Source organism: Gorilla gorilla, chromosome 14, assembly GCF_029281585.2.
Source record: "Gorilla gorilla gorilla isolate KB3781 chromosome 14, NHGRI_mGorGor1-v2.1_pri, whole genome shotgun sequence".
Classification (NCBI taxonomy): Eukaryota; Metazoa; Chordata; class Mammalia; order Primates; family Hominidae; genus Gorilla; species Gorilla gorilla.
In genome coordinates, this window is record NC_073238.2 from 87,672,606 (window position 1) to 87,694,137 (window position 21,532).

Below are 21,532 nucleotides of genomic sequence, written 5' to 3' on the forward strand. Positions count from 1 at the left end.
CCAAAGTGCTAGGATTACAGGCATGAGCCAGTGTGCCCTGCCTCCATTTTCTTAAAGTGGAACTTAAGTAGAACTTTAAAAATGTTTTTACTGGCCAGGTGCAGTGGCTCACGCCTATAATCCCAGCACTTTGGGAAGCCGAGGTGGGCAGATCATGTGAGGTCAGGAATTCGAGACCAGCCTGGCCAGCATGGTGAAACCCCATCTCTACTAAAAATACAAAAATTAGCCGGGCGTGGTGGCACACACCTGTAGTCCCAGCCACTCAGACAGCTGAGGCAGGAAAATCAGTTGAACCCAGGAGGCAGAGGTTGCGGTGAGCCAAGATCGCGCCACTGCACTCCAGCCTGGGTGACAGAGCGAGACTCCGTCTCAAAAAAAAAAAAAATGTTTTTACCTATTTAAAACAATTCTTGTTAGTTTTACCCTCACAAATTTTGTCTTTTTTTTTTATTGTAATCATTCATTAGATAATTGCCACCATGCCAGGCCAGAAATTGAAAATCAAACTAATAATTTGGAGACAAACGTTCTTTTTTCAAGTTTATCACAGACTAAATACCTGATTCACGTAACTCAATTATATACCTGATAATTTAGTTTGTAAAATATTACTTTCAGTTTTAAGGATGTTTTAATTTGTCTTCTAGTATCTTGTGTTGTAATAGTTTGCTGACATATAGTACTTCTTACCTTTTATGTGAGTTTCACTTTATCTTTTTACATTTTAGTAGTAAATAGTCATCTTTAAAACATTAATTTTATGCCTATACTAGGCAGGAAATTATTCTCAGACAGCATCTCAGTTACGTTGTCAAATGGATTCTTAAGAGAAGAAAAGCTGGGTGCAGTGATGTATGCCTGTAGTCCCAGATACTTAGGAGGCTGAAGCAGGAAGATTGCTTGAGCCCAGGAGTTTGAGGCTGTAGTTCATTGTTACCATGTCTGTGAGTAGCCACTGCACTCCAGCCTGGGCAACACAGCAAGACTCCATCTCTTTAAAAAAAAGAGAAAGAGAAAGAAAAGAGGAGAGGGAAGAAAGAAAAGAAAAAAGAAAGGAAAAGAAAAGAAAAAGAATCTTCTGACAAAATAGGCCATTCATTAGGCCAAACATTTTAGTGGCTGGTCTGGAATATTTATGGACTATAAATTTATCTTTAGTTCAAACCATCAGATTCATGTTTATTCTTTTAATATTTACCATTTATTAACTATATTTGTACTAACATAATGACTTTTTAAACCTGGGTTTTTTTTTCAGCAACTTAAATAAAGAAAAGTCAGCTTTACTACAGACGAAGAATCAAATGGCATTAGATTTAGAACAACTTCTAAATCATCGTGAGGTATTTTTCCTATTTTGTCATAATTGTAATCATTTTAGGCTTTTTTAAAAACTGCTATCAGGTTAAAATTATTGGATCCCAGTTGTGCATGTTCATTAATGACTTCTCTTATTTATGTCTCACTGTAATTTTGTCCTTTTTTATTCAACTTTTGATATACCTCTTACAGTTAATTCTTATTCCTAGAATAACCCCTTCTTGTTGTGTTGATATCTGTCACTGAATTTCCCCATATTATTTAGTAATAATCTGTTTTATCTTATTCTGCAACTAGACAGTTAATTTCCTTAGTGTGCCTCTCGTCTTCTTTATCAGTGTATGCCCAGTGCCTCCTGTAGTGTAGATAATTTGTGTTGAGCTTTAAAGTTCATAAAATTATTTTCTTTTCTTCATTTGTTCCCTACCAAAATTCTTTTTAGAGTAAATATAATTCCTATTTTATAGATGGAGAAATGAGTTTTAAGTGGCTTGCCCATGGCAGTTAGTAACTAAGAGATAAGTTCTGTTTTGTTTTGTTTTTTCCTTTAAGGTTTATTGAGGTATAATCTACAAAGAATAAAATTAACCTTTTTTAGCAGACATGTCTGTGATTTCTGACAAATGCACACAGTTGTGTCAGCACCACCACAATCAATGTATAGAATAGTTCTATTACTCCACAAAATTCCCTCATTACCCGTTTTTAGCTGACCCTTTTCCTCAACCCCCAGCCCTATCAACCACTGGTGTATTTTCTGTAACTATTGTTTACCTTTTACAAAATGCTATAAAAGTGAAATTATCAGTATATAGCCTTTTGAGTCTGGCTTTTCTCAGTTACAATAATACATTTGCGATTCATATATATTGTTGCAATACAGATGTGTAATATATTGACCTCAAGTGATCTGCCTGCCTCAGCCTCCCAAAGTGCTGGGATTACAGGTGTGAGCCTGTATATACATCTACATTAGTCATATGTTTCCTTTTTATTGCTGAGTAATAAGCCATTATATGGATGTAACCCAGTTTGTTAATTCATTCACAGTTTATGGACATTTGAGTTGTTTCCATTTGAGGACATCTCCAAATAAAATAGCTGTAAACAATTATGTACACATTTTTATATAAACAAAAGTTTCCATTTCTCTTGGGTAAATACCCAGGAACATGATTACTGCATTGTATGGCAGGTGTATGTTTAAGTTTATAAGAAACTGTCAAAATTTTCCAAAGTTACTATACTTTTGCATTCCCCCTCTACGATGAATGAGCGTTCCAGTTTCTCTGCATCCTCACCAGCCATTGGTATTTTTAACACAAAGCCTTTTTTCTACTGAACTATCACTGCCTCATCTTAGCCATCTTTTTACCATTTTGTTATTCTAATAGAAAAAGAAACTTTTTTTTTTTTTTTGGAGACAGGATCTTGCTATGTCACCCAGGCTGGAGTGCAGTGGCATGATCTCGGCTCACGGCAACCTCTGCCTTCCGAGTTCAAGCGAATCTCTTGGCTTAACCTCCTGAGTACCCGGGATTACAGGTGCATGCCACCATGCCATCTAACTTTTGTGTTTTTAATAGAGACTGGGTTTCGGCATGGTTGGCCAGGCTGATCTTAAACTCCTGACCTCAAGTGATCTGCCCGCCTCAGCCTCCCAAAGTGCTGGGATTACAGGTGTGAGCCACCGCGCCCGACCAGAAAACAAAACATTTAAAACATATCATTGGTTTATGAGTATCCTCATACTAGTCTGGGAGAGGTATACCAGATGTTGGGAAGAAATTATTGGGAGAATATTGTTGACAGAGGGGAACTGGAAACTATTACTGGAAGCAGTTCAAAGGTACGTATCCTAGAGATGGTGTCAGAAGAATTGGAGGATTGTCTGTGTCTGAGAAATGGCATTGGAGTGAGTTCTCTTAAAGGTGTCTTCTATGTGATGGGTGAAAAGGATGAGAAAGTGTCCCAGGACTAGATTGTAATAACATTTAGGAAGATAAGTCAATCTAACAACAGGTTACAGAGCTAGGAAAAGCTTCTCTGAAGATATTTATTCTTTCTTCTGAGTTTGGACATTCTAGACCTTATCCCTCACTGCTGCTATCACTTATGTCCTAGGATTCTGCTTTCAAGTAATTGTTTCTTCACTGTGGAAACCTGATTCATTCAGTATGTGGAATTTTCGCAAGTGTTTTTGAAATTAAATATTTAAGAGTAGTAACTACAGATGACCATTCAGCCATATCAACTACATTTTTTTAAAGCTAGATATTAATTTTTTTTTCAGAATGGCAATTCTCATTTGATTTTAAGGGGATGTGCTACATTGAAAAATATATGAGCAGTTCCAACACTTGGAATCACATTACTCATGAGTCCAAATAAAAACCAAAAAACTTTGCGTGGTGGATTGAGAAGAAAATATGTTTAAGCATGCAAATTAAATTCTAGCAGAGCTGGGCACAGTGTCACACACCTGTAGCCCCAGGTACTCTGGAGGCTGAGGCAGGAGGATCACTTGAGCACAGGAGTTTGAGACTATAGTGCACTCTGATCTCACCTGTGAATAGCCACTGCACTCCAGCCTGAGCAATGTAGTGCAACCCTATCTTTTAAAAAAGAAAGAAAGAGAAAGAGGGAGGGAGGGTTAGAGGGAAGGAGAGGAAGAAGAAGAAGGAAGAAAGGAAGCGAAGGAGGGAGGGAAGGAGGGAGAAATTTAAACACTAGCAAGATGAAACTACTCATTAATTGCCTACTACTACATGTTATTACTGGTATTTGTATGGATGCATATTTAGATAATTGTCAGTTTTTGTGTATATGACAGTATATCTTTATTTTGGCAAGTATGTTTTAATAATTTAACATTGTATAGCTTTTGATGATACCAAACATCTAAAGAAAAGCAACTTTTTTTGTTTTAAAGCAAAGTAAAAATTAAAGCTTAGTAAAACAAATCTAATGTTATTATTCATTTTCTAAGAAACCATTTACTACCAACTTACATCATATATACACATGCAAAGGCCTCTGCAAATTGCATATATGGAAAGAAAACAGCTGGTGTGACCCCCTAGAAATGCTTGGCCATTCACTTGAACATTTACCTGATGAAACAGGATTGATTTATTCACTTGATTGTTCAGAGGATCATGTCCTCATAATAGTCAATAGATAACGTTGGTTAAGAATAATTCTGATTTTTTTTTGAAAATGAAAATCAGGGCTGGGACTAGGGTGAGGCAAGCAAGGCATCTAGGACACATGATGTAAGGAGGTGCCTACTCTCAGAGTGGGCAAAGAACATGGACGGCCCCTGGGAGCCACTGCTTCTTTACCTAAGGCCGCTAGCTTGTCTCACCCTGGTCAATACCCTGGGAAAATTATCTGATACCAGTCTGGTTTTAATCAGTTAAATTTGGACAGTGTAAATGAGTGATTCAAAAAGAGACCAAATGAACTTTTTAAAGTTTCTTATTTTCTTTTTTGCATTGGACAGCTCTTGCTTTAATGTTGTGTTGTTTTGTTTTGTTTTGTCTTGTTTTGTTTTGAGATGGAGTCTTGCTCTGTCACCCAGGCTGGAGTGCAGTGGCGCTATCTCGGCTCAGCGCAACCTCCACCTCCCTGGTTCAAGCAATTCCCCTGCCTCAGCCCCCCAAGTAGCTGGGATTAACAGGTGCACGCCACCACACCTGGCTAATTTTTTTGTATTTTTAGTAGAGATGGGGTTTCACCACGTTGGCTAGACTGGTCTCGAACTCCTGACCTCAGGCAATCCACCTGCCTCAGCCTCCCAAAGTGCTGGGATTACAGGCATGAGCCACTGCACCCAGCCTAGCTCTTTTTTTAGCAGTGTCACTTAGTTCTGATTAGGCTGTATGTGTTCATGTAATGTGAAGTAAGATCACCAGTTCATTTACATAATTCCAAAATATGTGTTAAACAGAAAAAGCAAGTAGGACAATTCTAGGTTGACAATTCAGAAACATTTGGGGCATGACCACAGAGAGTTTTTATTTTCTATATTAGTGTTAGCTCAAAAATATTAGCTTAAAAGTATCTTCTCTCATGTTAAGAGTTAGGGTGTGGTGTGACAATTTCCAGGAATGTGTACTGATCTCTTACAATTGTGTATTTCTTGAACTATGAGTGGTATATTAGGTGATTTTTAGTCCTAACTTTTTTTGCAAGAAAATATATTAGACAACTAATTTCAGAATGATATAATGTGAAGAGCAGGTGGCTGTAGAGAGAAATAGGATATTTTAGGTTGACTTCTCAGACTACAAAGCTCAACTGGGTTGGGTAAATATATTAGGTTAAAGGATTTACACAACAGATACTAACTTAAAAATGTGCATAAATTGAATTGAGAGCTTATACCTGCCCACACTTCTCCATTCTAAATTCTCCAGGTTTTGTCCCTATATTCAGTAAAATGTTCATAAAGCAGAGGGGGAAAGGGCAAAATATCTCTCCTCACAGAATTTATTTTATTAAAGAACAATTTAATGTCATGCCTTCTGCTTTTGTAGAAGATCAAAACAAAGTGTGATCTCTCTTGGTTTTGTAAAACTAGGGCAGTCCACTAAGTACATCCACATAAATGACATAGTCTAATCTTTACTACAGTCCACTGATAAATATCATTGTCCTCATGGTTAGAGACGAAACTGATGCTGATAAGAGTTAAATAACTCAACTGTGATTACGTAGTCAAAACTAAAAGTAATTCATTTTTTCCCTGAAACAAAACTAATGTTCTTTTTCCTTAGTCTCATTTAGACAGAAAAAAACTCATGATGAATTATTGCGTATATTCCAGGAAAATTTTTGCCTCTGGGCATGAAGTTATATTCCTCTTTCTTTTTTTCATAAAATGAAAACTTTGTAATTTAATGTGTTTCCTTTTTGTCTTCATTGCCAGAAAACTCAGAGCTGAATATCTTATCCAGGTGTTATAATCTTTTTTTTCCTCTTTCACTTTTGATACCTCAGAATAACTTTATCTGTTTCCTTCAGGTGGGTTGTAATCTATCTTACTCTAAAATGTCTTCACTTGTACTCGGATTAAGACCTCTTAGGTGTAAATAAAATATAAACCTAAATAATTAGATATTGAAAAGAGGTAAAAGGAAAAGATAAACTGATGGGATCTCACTTTTAGATAACAGTAGCGGGACTTCAAATAAAACATTCATTTTGAAAAGATTTGAGTATAAGAAATGTGATTTCAGGCCCGATGCAGTGGTTCACACTTGTAATCCCAGCACTCAAAAAGGCCAAAGTGGGAGGAACGCTTGAGGCTAGGTGTTCAACACCAGCCTGGACAACCTAGGAAGACCTCATCTTCACAAAAAAATCAAAATTTAGCTGGGCATGGTGGTGCACATCTGTGTTCCCAGCTACTGGGGAAGTCGAAGCAGAAAGATAGCTTGAGCCCGGGAGGTTAAGGCTGCAGTGAATCATAATCACACCACTGCCCTCCAGCTTGGGTGACAGCAACACTGTCTTTTAAAAAAAGAGAAATGTGACTCCTTAAAATGGCTTCTTTCTTGAGCTTATCACTCATTAATCGTCATTAATTGCATTTAGTTTTCATCTGTTTTTATCCACTCATCTTTGCCTTAACGAAACAAGATTTACTGATCACCTTTGGAAATTCTAATTCTGCTTTTCTTTGTATATATTTTATCCACGTGTCCTTAGAATATAAGCTTTTGAGAGTAGGAAAAGTATCTTTCATCAGCCAAATGCCTAATAGAATACTGAGCTCAGTCGTTAGAAGCTGATGTAAAAGCCCTTTTCTCATGGCTCTTGGAGCTGTAGAAGGGCAGTGGGAAGAACACCTCTTAGGAAGCTATTCCAGTATTTCAGTGAGTGAAGGTGGTGTCTTGAACTAGATTGGTGATGACGAGGTGAAACAAAAATGGACCGATTTGAAAGCTATTTAAGAAGCATAATTGGCCGGGCGTGGTGGCTCAAGCCTGTAATCCCAGCACTTTCGGAGGCCGAGGCGGGCAGATCACAAGATCAGGAGATCGAGACCATCCTGGCTAACACGGTGAAACCTGTCTCTACTAAAAATACAAAAATTTAGCCAGGCATGGTGGTGGGCGCCTGTAGTTCCAGCTACTCGGGAGGCTGAGGCAGGAGAATGGCATGAACTCGGGAGGCGAAGGTTGCAGTGAGCTGAGATTGTGCCACTATACTGCAGCCTTGGCAACGACAGAGCAAGACTCTGTCTCAAAAAAAGAAAAAAGAAAATTAAGAAGCATAATCACGGTCCTTGGTGATTGAGTACATTAGGGACTGATGAAGAGAGGAGGGATGAGAATTGATGCCTAGGTTTTTGGCTTGTGTCTTTAGTGGTGCTACAAAGAACCTAGAAGAAAGAGGTTTGGGGAAGAAAAGTTCAAGAAAATATCTAAGTGGATATATACACTAGAGAGTTGGAAATGTAGGTTCTTGTGCCCAAGAAAGAGAATTCATCTGTTAATAGAAATTTGAAAGTCACAACATAAAGATGTTACTTTACATGGAAATAGAGTAAATGAACTAGTGAGACTATATAGAGTAAGAACAGAAAAAGGCCTGTGACAGAATCTTAATGAGTACCAGCATTTAAGGGAAGGGCATAGGAAAAAGTGCTTACACAAAGAAGAGTGAAGAGTGACCAGCATCAGTGACGAGCATCAGGAAGAGAGTAGAGTCCCTAAAGCCCAGGGAGAACCATTCATAACAGAGCCAGTTGTACACAGTGACGTGCTCTCAAGAGGTCAGGCCAAAGAAAGATTTTTTAAAAAGAGTCATTTGGATTTAATAAGATGCTAAAGGGCCGGCACGGTGGCTCATGCCTGTAATCCCAGCACTTGAGGAGGCTGAGGCAGACAGATCACTTGAGCTCAGGAGTTCAAGACCAGCCTGGCCAACGTGGCAAAACCCCATTTCTACAAAAGATACATAAATTAGCCAGGCCTGGGGGCATGCACCTGTAGTAGTCCCAGCTACTTGGGAGGCTGAGGTGGGAGGATCTGGGAGAATTGCTTGAGCCCAGGAGGTGGAGGTTGCAGTGAGCCAAGATAGTACCACTGCACTCCACCCTGGGTGACAGAGTCAGAGCCCTATCTCCAAAAAAAAAAAAAAAGAAAAAGAAAAAGATGCTAAAGCAGTTTCAATGATGGAGCTGGAGCTAAAAAGCAGATACTAGTGAAAAATAGGCAATCCTTAGAATATTTGAAGAAGAAAAGATATGACAATTGAGGAAGGGGCATGAGATCAAGAGCTTTTGCTGAGCCAGGCACGGTGGCTCACGCTTGTAATTCCAACACTTTGGGAGGCGGAGGTGGGTGGATCCCTTGAGGCCAGGAGTTCGAGACCAGCCTGGCCAACATGGTGAAACCCTGTCTCTACTAAAAACAAAAAAATTTGCCGGGCGTGGTGGCAGACACCCGTAGTCCCAGCTACTCGGGAGCCTGCGGCAGGAGAATCACTTGAACCCAGGAGGTGGAGGTTGCAGTGAACTGAGATCATGCCACTGCACTCCAGCCTGGGTGACAGAGCAAGATTCTGTCTCAAAAAAAAAAAAAAAAAAAAAAAAAAAAAAAAGGTTTTGCCTCTCAAAGCTAGAGATTACACAATTTAAATGGTGACAGGAAGAAGCAAAATAGACATTAAAAGTACACAAAAGAAAGATAATCAATTGAGCAAAAGTGATAGGAAAGGAGATCCATAGCGGAGTCATGGGAATCAGCTTTAGACCACCAGCGTTACCTTTTCCATTTTGAAGAACAGAAAAAAGAATTATGTGAAAATAGAAGTAAGTTTATAGGTTTAGTGGTAAGTATTTAGCGAGTTCCCATCTAATGGATGTTTTCTAATAGAAAGAGATGTGGTACAGTCAGTGTTTTGAGAAAAATGAATTTTGAAGTAGCTGTGTAATAAGTGAATGATGTACATAAAAGAATTGCCAAGTTGAAATGTTATGTACTTATAGTAGTACCATTCTGTGTAATTTTTCTTTAGCAGCACTTAGCACCCCATGTGTAAACATAGAAGATGGAAACTAGACTGATCCAGAATTACATTCTACTTTCTACTATATGTACATATAAATATGTTCAACTCTCTCATTAAATTGTAAGACTGGCATTACCTTTATATTCCTTACATCTTCTACATTTTGAAATACTATGAAAAAAGCCAGCAGTCAGACAGACAAGACTTGTATTCATATCCCAGCTCTGCTACTTAATAGCAATGCATTTTTGAGACAATAACTTCACCCCTCTAAACTCAGTTATCTCATCTGTAAATAAAGGTAATATCTACTTTGCAAGGTTCTGTGAGAATTAATATAGCAGTGTTCCTGGAATATAACAGAACTCAATGAATGTAGTTCCCTTTCCTCATTTCCTTCTGTGTCAAGGGTCTTTTTAAATATTATCTATCGTTTGAGACTGGGCACGGTGGCTCCTACCTGTACCCAGCACTTAGGAAGGCCAAGGCAGGCAGATCGCTTGAGCTCAAGAGTTCAAGATCAGCCTGGGCAACATGGTGAAACTGTCTCTACAAAAAATATGAAAATTATCCAGGGATGGTGGCACATGTCTGTAGTCCCAGCTTCTCAGGAAGCTGAGGTGAGAGGATTGCTTGGGCCTGAGAGGTTGAGGCTGCAGTGAGCAGTGATCGTGCCACTACAGTCCAGCCTGGGTAACAGAGCTAGACCCTATCTAAAAAAACACAAAAAATAAAAATAAAAAAAATATTATCTATCCTTTGAAACCCTCCCTAACTCAACAAAGAAAAACATACCCCTTTCTACCTCATTCCTATAACTTTTTAAATATTTCCGTTAATGTTCATATTACTATGTAATTAAGCATCTGTCTTACCCATTAGATTGACAAATTCCTTTTTGTACTTTAGCCTTTAGCACAATATTTAGCAGATAATAAGTACTCATTCAGATGTTTCTTAAAATAATGGTTCTTTTCAATCTTCAATAATATAAAGCTGTCAAATAGAAAGCTTTAGAAACTGTCATCAAAAAATAAGTGTCACTCTGATACTGAACTATTTTAGCTGAAGAAAGCACAGAAGCTCTCCTGTATCCAAGGACAATTTTAGATACTACTACTGAAATTTTACTTACATACTACTTTTACATACAATTTTAGATACATACTACTGAAAGTAGGCCATAGGAAGTCATATCCCAAAGGTTTGTCTACAGTAGAGCTACTTCCTAAAACCTTGGAAATGGTAGTTGTAGGCATAGCAACCTCTATGGTTATCACACTTATACAGAATCATATATATTTGTGGAATATAAAACATCTGTTTTGGCTGGGCAGGGTAGCTCAGGCCTCTGATCCCATCCCTTTGGGAGGCCAAGGTGGGAGGATTACTTGAGTCTAGGAATTTGAGACCAGCCTGGGCAACACAGCAAGACCCCTAGCATGGTGGCACAAACCTGTAGTACCAGCTACTCGGTTGGCTGTTGTGGGAGGATCCTTTAAGCCCAGGAGGTCAAGGCTGCAGGGAGTCATGATTGCACCACTGCCCTCCAGCCTGGGCAACAGAGTGAGACTGTATCAAAGAAAAAAGAAAAATTTGTTTCTGAGACCTGGGATATCTTCTATCCTCTCATTGCAGTGTTTTTGCCAATAACACCTCTCAGGGCCCACAGTCATTTCAGTTAGTATTTAACCAGAATTAATCAACCACTCCTTACTAAGTACTTAGAATGTACAAGGCCCCACACTTACCTGAACATTGGACTAATTCTTATTATCCTGGATAACTTTCTTCTTACAGCAGTGTATGTCACATAATGAAAAGAAAACAAACCCTGCAGTTAGCCAGGTTTCTTGAAAGTGAAATCACAGTATAATTATCATTCTTTTATGGTATGTTTATGTTCCCAGATTCTAACTAATATGTTCTTTGCGATTTCTCGGAAGATTTCAGGGACATTTCAGCATCCCAAGTGCCCCTTAGGCAATCCACTTCATAAGAAGTTCCAACAAATTGCATTTTTCTTTATGTGTGTCACTCTTTTGGTTCATACTTAACTGTTTTGAAATTTTCTTAAGAGTATCTTTTTACATGTTTTTCTTACGCACCTATGTAGTTAAATTTTACAGTCAGCATGCTAAAAAAAAAAAACTACTGAGCGGGTAAATTAATTTTTCTTTAAATGAAAATATACTTGTTTCTCAGATTCATACATACATTTCTCATCATAGTGGTGCTCTTCAAGTTAAACTGTTTTCGATTTGTTGGATATAAATGAGTATTTTTAAAGAGAAAGATAATTATTATAGTGAAAACCAAAAACACATGTATGATACAAGTCATATTTTCCCTATAAAGTTTTAGAAAGATTTTTTTTTTCCATGTAAGGGTGTGTGACTTCAGGTCTGAAGAAATTTAGGGACTAAAATGTTGCAAAAAATACTGCAAATGTTGAATTTACACACATATTTTATGAGAAAGCTAAAGCTATTGTATTAACATTGAGAATATATCTTGAATTTTTATAATCTTTTTCTATCAAACTCTAAAATGCTTTCAGATGAATTATGTTATACTACCCTACTTAGGAACCAGTTACAAATTACTTTCAAGTAAGTGTATCTGGGAATGAGGAATCAGAGAAAGGAAAAGTTTTAAATTAGTCTTCTCTGCTGAGAATTGGCCTTTTGCTTATGTTTTCTAGCATTCAAGAGGGAATTAGGCTTTTTACCCAAAATACATACTTTTCAGTAAATAATAAGTGTGTTTAATATTGATATATTATCTTGCAGTTTTTTATATTCATTTGTTTTATTTAAGCCTCACAACAGCTCATTCTTACACCCATTTCACAGAGGCAGCAACTGAATCACAGTTGTTCCTTCTGTAAAATGTTAATTCTCCTCAGTTTTGAGTTGTGTAAAAAGACATTTGAATTTCCTTTAGATTGTACTCTCTGGACCACTATGTTTATATAGACTTGTATAGAACCTAATAGAACTATGTCAAAATTGTTTTGGTTTTTGTAAGTATTTTGATTTCTTCTTTAATCTTTTCATTATCTTCTTTTAAATTATAAATATCTTTGTTGTATCCTACAAGTCAGTTCAGTCTTGTGTGACCCAATATATTAATATCTCATCATAAAAATATTTTATCTGTGCATATATATACCCTTTTAACTTTTTATATCACATTTTCACATCTATTATGTAACATATAGACCTAGCAATTTTTAGGTTTCTTTTTTTAAGAATGAAATGTGTATTTTCCTACTGCATTTTAGAAGCTTGTGATATGTTTTCGGTTAAATTAAAAGTACATTTCTCTGACCTTTTTTTTATCAGTAAGGAGCAAGTAAATGACTTCTCTTGCTATCATTTCTAACCCTGTGCTTATATGACTATCTTAGAATAGTAGCAGCTTATAACAAACCAAACAATTCTGAGACATAAGGAGACACACACACACAAAAAACTACAAAACTGTAAAATCTCTGAAACTGTATAATCTCTGAAAATATTTGGTGGCCAGGCCGGGCGCAGTGGCTCACGCCTGTAATCCCAACACTTCGGGAGGCCAAAGCAGGGGGATCACGAGGTCAGGAGATCAAGACCATCCTGGCTAACACGGTGAAACCCTGTCTCTACTAAAAATACAAAAAAAAGAAAAAAAGCTGGGGCGGTGGCGGGTGCCTTGTAGTCCCAGCTACTTGGGAGGCTGAGGCAGGAGAATGGCTGAACCCGGGAGGCAGAGCTTGCAGTGCAGTGAGCCAAGATCACGCTACTGCATGCCAGCCTGGGCAACAGGGTGAGACTCCGTCTCAAAAAACAGAAAAAGAAAAAGAAAATATTTGGTGGCCAGGAGACAATATTAACAATTACATGAGATAATTATAGTCATAATTCTGTTAGACACCATATTGGCAATATCTTGTTGTAAACTTAAGTCACTGATCCCGTATCAAGGAGCTGACACTAAGAGAAGGCTGGGAATACAACATGGAGAAGGTACAGGCACTGGAGTGAGTCATACTCTGAAAACCAGTGCTCTAAGTGGAGGATAGGGTTTAAAGTCTGAAGTTGATGCTGAAAATCAACAAGAATATGCAACAAAACCCATCAAATACTACTGAAATAGTAAAGGCCGGGGTCCAGCACAGTGGGTCACACCTGTAATCCCAGGACTTTGGGAGGCTGAGGCAGAAGGAGTGCTTGGAGCCCAGGAGTTGTATACTAGCCTGGTCAACATAATGAGACTCCATCTCTAGAAAAAAAATTTTTTTAAATAAATAATTAGCTAGATGTGGTGGCTTGTGCCTATAGTCCCAGCTTCATGGGAGGCTGAGGTGGGAGGACCACTTGACCCCGGGACTTCAAGGCTGTAGTGAGCTGTGCTTGCACCACTGCACTCCAGCCTGGGCAAGAGTGAGACCCTATCTCAAAAACAAAACAAAACAAAAAAGAAGGAAAAAAAATTTTAATGAAAAAGTTAAGACCAGAAACTAGACAGCAGCCAGATGACTACTGTTAATAGAAGGGAAAGCAATTGCACTTGGTCACAAAGCCAGGCATCAAGAAAACATGAATGTCAGAAAGCAGAGTGGGGAAAGTAGTGAGAAGTCCAGGGTAATCAGTAATGAGATGTGCAAAAGGGTCTGAGCAAACCAATCAGAATAGAATCAAGGTTCCCACACTCCTGTTTTAAGTCAACAATAGCAGTAGATTTTAATTCAGGAACCTACTTCAGTGTGTTAATAATAGCTTCTATCTGGATCACTGTTGAGAATTACCCTAAGATCATATCCATGATTGTGAAAGAATCTTTCAGGTGATTAGTTATGTCCCGGAGGCTGTAACAGCCCAGTTGTCTCTCATTTGCTATCATTCGTGTAAAAGCATGAGCTCTCACTAAGCCTTCAGTCATAGATAGGGTATAGCTCCAAAAATGTTTGTGATCTTAAATGTATTAGAATAAGAAGTAGATAAACCTGCTCTGCTCTAGTCAGTACTTCTTTCTTTATTCTGTTCTGGGCCCAAAAATTTTCAATGTAAGGAAAACAGGATGATGAAAGAATTCTTTTCAGTCATAAGAGAGATGAATGAAACTGGGGATGTTTAGAGAAGATAAGACTTAGTGAAAGATAAGAAATTCAAAGTAGGCACGTAAAACAGGCAGTAAGAGACTTGTTACACGTGTCTCCAAAGTCCAGAATTAAACCAAAGGCTAGATGCTATGAGGAGACACATCCTGTTTTGTTGTTCTACTTTTTTTTTTTGAAACGGGAGTGTTTTGGTTTTATAGTTGAGTAAGGAAAACCTAGATTAATACCTAATGTGTCTTCATTTTTAAAGCCTGGGCTAGGTGGCCATATAGTCAGAGGGGATTTCTTAATTATATACAGAGACTGGGTTAAATAACTTGAAGATCTCTTCCAAACCTGAAATTGTGTGTATCACAGACATTGATGGAAGGCATCTGCATTATTGTATAATGATAGCTTTGACCCCAGAAAGGCCTTACTTAATTTGAATGCTGTTTCACTTCTTAGTAGCTAAATGAACATGGTTAATTTTCTTGAGCCTTCTTTTTATTTATTTATTTTTATTTAGAATTTTTTTATTTTCCTTTTTTTTTTTTTTTTGAGAAGGGGTCTTGCTATGTTGCCCAGGCTGGTCTCAAACTCCTGGACTCAAGCAATCCACCTGCCTTGGCCTCCCAAAGTGCTGGGATTATAAGCATGAGCCACCATGCCTGGCCTTCTTGAGTTTTTTTATTTTTTGTATTTTATTTATTTATTTTTTATTTATTTTTTTTTTTTTGAGGCAGAGTCTCGCTCTGTTGCCAGACTGGAGTGCAGTGGTGTGATCTCGGCTCACTGCAACCTCCGCCTCCCGGGTTTATGCGATTCTCCTGCCTCAGCCTCCCAAGTAACTGGGACTACAGGCGTATGCCACCAGGCCCGGCTAATTTTTGTATTTTTAGTAGAGACGGGGTTTCACCATGCTGGCCAGGATGGTCTCAATGTCTTGACCTCGTGATCCACCCGCCTCTGCCTCCTAAAATGCTGAGATTACAGGCATGAGCCACCGCACCTGCCCCTTCTTGAGTCTTTGAAGCCTCAGTTTCTTCTCTTCAAAATTAAAGTAATATCTACTTCTTGGTATTTGAGTGTGAATTAAGTTATTATGTAAGATACTCAGCACAAAGCCTGGTACATTGTAGATACTCAGTGAACATTCACTTCTGTCCCCTCTCTTCCTCCCTCCAGACCTAAAATTTGTATATACTTCTTTTGAGGCAAAGAGACAATCCCAGGGTGATGTTACCCTGCAAGTGGAAGCAAGTATCTAGATAGGGAGATCGAGGGGCTGTAGATAACAGCAGTTTGCAGTTGCAGATATTAATACTATTCTACAATTTGCAGTACAAAATCTGTTTTGTCCTTTATTTAGAGTATAGTGGTATTGCATTCAAAGTAACTTTTTAAAAATAATACATTAAATTTGCTTTAATAGTAGTTTAAAATTCTTGTTGAGCATTTAGAGTGTAGAATGGATGACTTTGAATTAAAGTTATATTTTCTTTTAAACTATTTTTAATCATGTTAAATAGGATAATGATATTTTGCTATTTTAAAAAATTTTTATCTGTTAAAAATTCCCACTGAAGTATTTACAAGTGAAATTATCTGAGGCTGGGCACAGTGGTTCACACCCATAATCCCAGCACTTTGGGAGGCTGTGGCGGGCAGATTGCTTGAGGTCAGGAGTTCAAGACCAACCTGGCCAACATGGTGAAACCCTGTCTCTACTAAAAATACAAAAAATTAGCCAGAAGTGGTGGCACACCCTTGTAATCCCAGGTACTCAGGAGGCTGAGGCAGGAGAATCGCTTGAACCCAGGAGGGGAAGGTTGCACTGAGCAGAAATCGTGCCACTGCACTCCAGCCTGGGTGACAGAGTGAGTCTCCATCTCAAAAAAAAGAAAAAGAAATTATCTGAGATCTGGAATATGTGTTAATATATATCGGGGGAAAATCTGGTAAGGAAATAGATAAAACAGTGTTGACAAAACAATCCTGGTAGTTCCTCAAACAGTTAAACATAGAGTTACATACAACCCAGCAGCTCTATGCCCAGGTATATACACAAAAGAAATGGAAACATATCCACACAAAAACTTACACACAAAACTTTTCACTGTTTCAAAATGTATTGGTGTTTATGAGTGCAACATTATTCATAGTAACCAAAAAGTGGAAATAACCCAAATGTCCTTCAGCTGATGAGTAAACAAAATTTGGTATATCCATGCAGTGGAATATGATTTTGCCATAAAAGGAAGGAAGTACTGATAGATGGTACAACATGGATGAACTTTAAAAACATTATACTAAGTGAAAGAAGCCAGTCACAGAAAAAGCAGACGGTATATGATTCCACTGATGTGAACTGTCTAGAACTGGGAATTCTACAAGGACAAAAAGTAGATTGATTAGTGACAGCTTAGAACTAGAGTGATGGGGGCATGGCAGGATAGGAGGGTATAGTTAAAGCAATCAGAGTTTCTTAGGTTTTGGTTTGTTTTTGTTTTGTGTTTCTTTTGAGATGATGGAAATATTTTAAAATTGACTGGTAATTGTTGCATGTGTCTGTGAATATACTAAAAACCATTGAATTATACACTTCAAATGGATGAACTGTGTGGTATGTGAATTATATCTCACGAACGCTATTTGAGAAAGAAAATATTGACAAAATGTTGATAATTGAAGTTGGGCAGTGGAAACTGGGGACTCAGTATTCTATCCCCTCCATTTTTGTGTCCTTGAAAATTTCCATCATAAAATGCTTTATTAAAAAATGCCCGACCAGGCACCGAGGTTCATGCCTGTAATCTCAGCACTTTGGGAGGCTGACACAGGTGGATCACTTGAGGTCAGGAGTTCGAGATCAGACTGGCCAACATGGTGAAACTCCGTGTACACTCAAAATATAAAAATTAGCTGGGCGTGGTGGCGCACACCTGTAGTCTCAGCTACTCTGGAGGCTGAGGCAGGAGAATCATTTGAACCCAGGAGACAGAGGTTGCAGTGAGCTGAGATTGCACCACTGCATTCCAGCCTGGGCAACAAAGCAAGACTGTGTCTCAAAAAAAAAAAAAAAAAAAATGCCAGGTACAGTGGCTCACGCCTGTAATCCCAGCACTTTGGGAGGCCGAGGCAGGTGGATCACCTGAGACCAGGAGTTCAAGACCAGCCTGGCCAACATGGTGAAACCCCGTCTCTACTAAAAATACAAAAATTAGCCAGGCGTGGTGGTGTGCACCTGTAGTCCCAGCTACTCAGGAGGCTGAGGCAGGAGAATCGCTTGAACTTGGGAGGCAGAGGTTGCAGTGAGCCAAGATCGTGCCACTACACTCCAGCCTGTGTGACAGAGCAAGACTCCATCTCTCCATCTCAAAAAAAAAAAAAACCTTTTAAATGAAGTTTAAAGCTGGGCATGGTGGCTCACACCTGTAATACCAGCACTTTGGAAGGCCAAGGTGGGTGGATCACCCAAGGTCAGGAGTTTGAGACCAGCCTGGCCAACATGGTGAAACCCCATCTCTACTGAAAACACAAAAATTAGCCAGGTGTGGTGGCACATGCCTGTAATCCCAGCTACTCAGGAGACTGAGGTAGGAGAATCGTTTGAACCCGGGAGGTGGAGGTTGCAGTAAGCCAAGATCATGCCACTGCACTCCAGCCTGAGCGACAGAGCGAGACTCCATTTCAAATAAATAAATTGATTAATTAATTTTAAATATCCAAAATATATATGTATTTGGTTTAAAACAAGACTGGTTTTTACCTTGTGTTACTTCAAGAGAGATGCACAGAGTTATATGACTTACTAGTCACGATGCGTTGTTATTCCTATATAAAAGCACTTCCATTTAACCTCCAGTGGGGCACATAGTTTGCATTATGCTTGTCAAAGCTATTTTCATCAAGAAATGCTATCTATGTGTCTCCTTGCCAACATCTTTGCAGAGTTTACAACTTTCAGCAATTTATTGGCATCAACTATGCAATACTGTTAAGCAGCTGCTGTACAGCTGAGCTGTTTTAATATGCCACCACTTATGCAAATAGTTAATATTAAATGGCCAAGATACATGCTTTTGGATTCAGAAGAACAGTTTATCTCTCTCATAGAGATTGTTTATGCAGTCATCATCATCATCATCTGGAAATTTCACAAGAACGTCCTTGCCCTTAACTCTTCAATTTTGAAAAGTAATTATTATACTGCAACATAGTTTTTGTTATTTAGTTTTTAGTTTTATTCCAAGTTTCAGTTGTATAATCAGATGCAATTCTTCATTTGTTAATGTTAATGAATGGTTCGTTCATTCATACAGTAATGGTAATTTTATTATGTATTTGATATACTAGAATTACAACATGTACTGTTAACTTTCTGCAAGTTAGTATAAAAGCATATCAGATTTTATCAGACTACGTTATAGAATAGTACTGAAACGTTTCAGCTGGCCAGATTTGGTGGCTCACACCTGTAATCCCAGCACTTTGGGAGGCTGAGGCAGGTGGATCACTTGAGCCTAGGAATTCAAGACCAGCCTGGGCAACACACCCCCATCTCAATTTTTTTTTTTTTTTTTAGATGGAGTCTCGCTCTGTCGCCCAGGCTGGAGTGCAATGGCACGATCTCGGCTCACTGCAACCTCCACCTCCCGGATTCATGCCATTCTCCTGCCTCAGCCTCCTGAGTAGTTGGGACTATAGGCGCCCACCACCTCGCCTGGCTAATTTTTTGTGTTTTTAGTAGAGATGGGGTTTCACCATGTTAGCCAGGATGGTCTTGATCTCCTGACCTCGTGATCCACCCACCTCGGCCTCCCAAAGTGCTGGGATTACAGGCGTCAGCCACCGCGCCCAGCCCCTATCTCAATTTTTTTAAAACTGTCTCAGCTGGGCACAGTGGCTCACACTTTAAATCCCAGAGCTTTGGTAAGCCAAGATGGGAAGATAGCTTAAGCTGGGGAGTTTGAGGCTGCAGTGAGCTACAGTCGCACCACTGCAGTCCAGCCTGGACATAAGAGTGAGACCCTGTCTCAGTCAATCAATCAGTCAATGTCTTAAACAAGTGGTAAAAGGAAAAGAGGATTGAGGGAAGGCACTTTTACAGTTTTTGAATTTTACAATGAACAAATAATATTTCTATAAATTTAAAACAGAATTTAAAAAATATTTTGAAAATAACTTTCTAAATTAATGAAGCATCTGCCAGGCCTAGGCTAGAACTGCCAGAATTAAACGAAGCTCTAGATTAGAATACTCTACATTTTGTCATTTTGAGAAGGGAGCTTACTTTCTGCCTGAGAACCTTAGGGTAAATCCTGCTACACAAATTATCGCATCCACGTACACAGAGATTGTACTCAATGGTGTCATTAAGATGAATAGCCCCACTTTGGGATGCCGAGGCAGGCAGATCACTTGAACTCACAAGTTTGAGACCAGCCTGCGCAACATGGTGAAACCCCATCTCCACAAAAATAAAAGATAAAAAAATAAAAAAATAATTAGCCAGGCATGGTGGTACATGCCTGGAGTTCCAGCTGCCAAGGAGGCTGAGGTGGGACCATTGTTTGAGCCTAGGAGGCAGAGGTGAGCCAAAATCGCACCATTGCACTCCAGCCTGGGTGATAGAGCCAGACCTTGTCTCAGAAAAAAAAAAAAAAGGCCATACGGCAGAAAGAAAACATGTGAGCTGGTCCTTTATTCATAAATGGGATCACACAACCAAAAACTATCAGAAACTGGAAGAAAAAGCATAGAAGGAAAAAAATAGCAATAAACAGATAAACTGGGGGAAAAACAAATTCTGGAGCAGAAAAGAACTTCCACATTGTTATAATTAATTTCTTCAGAAAGATATGGAAAAGTAATATTTCCCTAATATAAAAATCAGTGGGCCAGATGCAGTGGCTCACGCCTGTAATCCCCACATTTTGAGAGGCCAAGGCAAGTGGATTGCTTGAGTCCAGCCTGGGCAACATGGCGAAACCCCATTTATACAAAAAAATACAAAAATAATTAGCCGGGCATGGTTGGTGCATGCCTGTAGACCCAGCTACTCAGGAGGCTAAGGTGGGAGGATCGCTTGAGCCCAGGAGGCGGAGGTTGTAGTAAGCCAAGATTGTGCCACTGCACTCCAGCCTGGGCAACAGAGCAAGACCTGTCTCCAGAAAATAAAAATAAAAATAAATTGTGATATTTTGAAGAATTGCGAAAATCAAAATCATGAAGTAAATAAAGTATAAGTAAAAATGCCAACAGAGGGATATAGGAAAAGTTAAACCCTCCAAAAACTTAGAAAAAGGTAAAAAGATGGAAAGCCAAAGGACATAGAAGATTCTCGCAAGAAAGAAAATACCTACAAGGAAATAAAGAATCAGGATGGCATCCTGGCTAACACGGTGAAACCCTGACTCTACTAAAAATACAAAAAATTAGGTGGGCATGGTGACAGGCGCCTGTAGTCCCAGCTACTCGGGAGGCTGAGGCAGGGGAATGGCGTGAACCCAGGAGGCGGAGCTTGCAGTGAGCCAAGATCACGGCATTGCACTCTAGCCTGGGCGACAGAGCGAGACTCCATTTCAAAAAAAAAAAAAAAGAATCAGGATGGCATCAGAGTTTTCAGAAATTTGATTTTAGAAGACAGAGCAGTAATACCATGAAAGCACATTTCTTTTACAGCGCCAGCACCCTCTCAGAACATTAATAAATTGTATGCCATCAAATAACAAACAGAATGAGGGAGGAAGGAGTTCAAGACTAGCCTGGGTAACAAAGTCTCTACAAAAAGTTAAAAAGTTAACTGGGGACAGTGGTAGGTGCATGTGGTGCCAGCGGCTCAGGAGGCTAAAGCAGTAGGATCCCTTGAGCCCCAGAGTGAAGGCACTGCAGTGAGCCATATTTGCACCACCGCACCACAGCCTGAGCAACAGAGCAAGAACCTGTCTCAAAAAAAAAAGAAAAAAAAGGGAGAAAGGGAGGTAGAGGCCGGAGGCGGGGAAGGGAGAGAAAGAGAGGGAAGTGGAAGAAATAGTGGAACTTGCCAAAGTATACAATAAAAAGAAATTTCAGTCTTAAAAGCAGTCAGTACAGAAT

General features: G+C 39.0%; 1 protein-coding gene across 2 annotated transcripts in view; it reads left to right on the forward strand.

The window, feature by feature from the left end:
- PIBF1 (progesterone immunomodulatory binding factor 1) overlaps nucleotides 1-21,532 on the forward strand; it is a 232,929-nt gene that overhangs the window by 189,542 nt on the left and 21,855 nt on the right. For both annotated transcript variants that reach the window (XM_004054592.5, XM_031001205.3), the window contains one exon: nucleotides 1,262-1,346. In XM_004054592.5, the coding sequence (XP_004054640.3) occupies nucleotides 1,262-1,346 (85 nt within the window). The remainder of the gene's footprint in view (nucleotides 1-1,261; nucleotides 1,347-21,532) is intronic.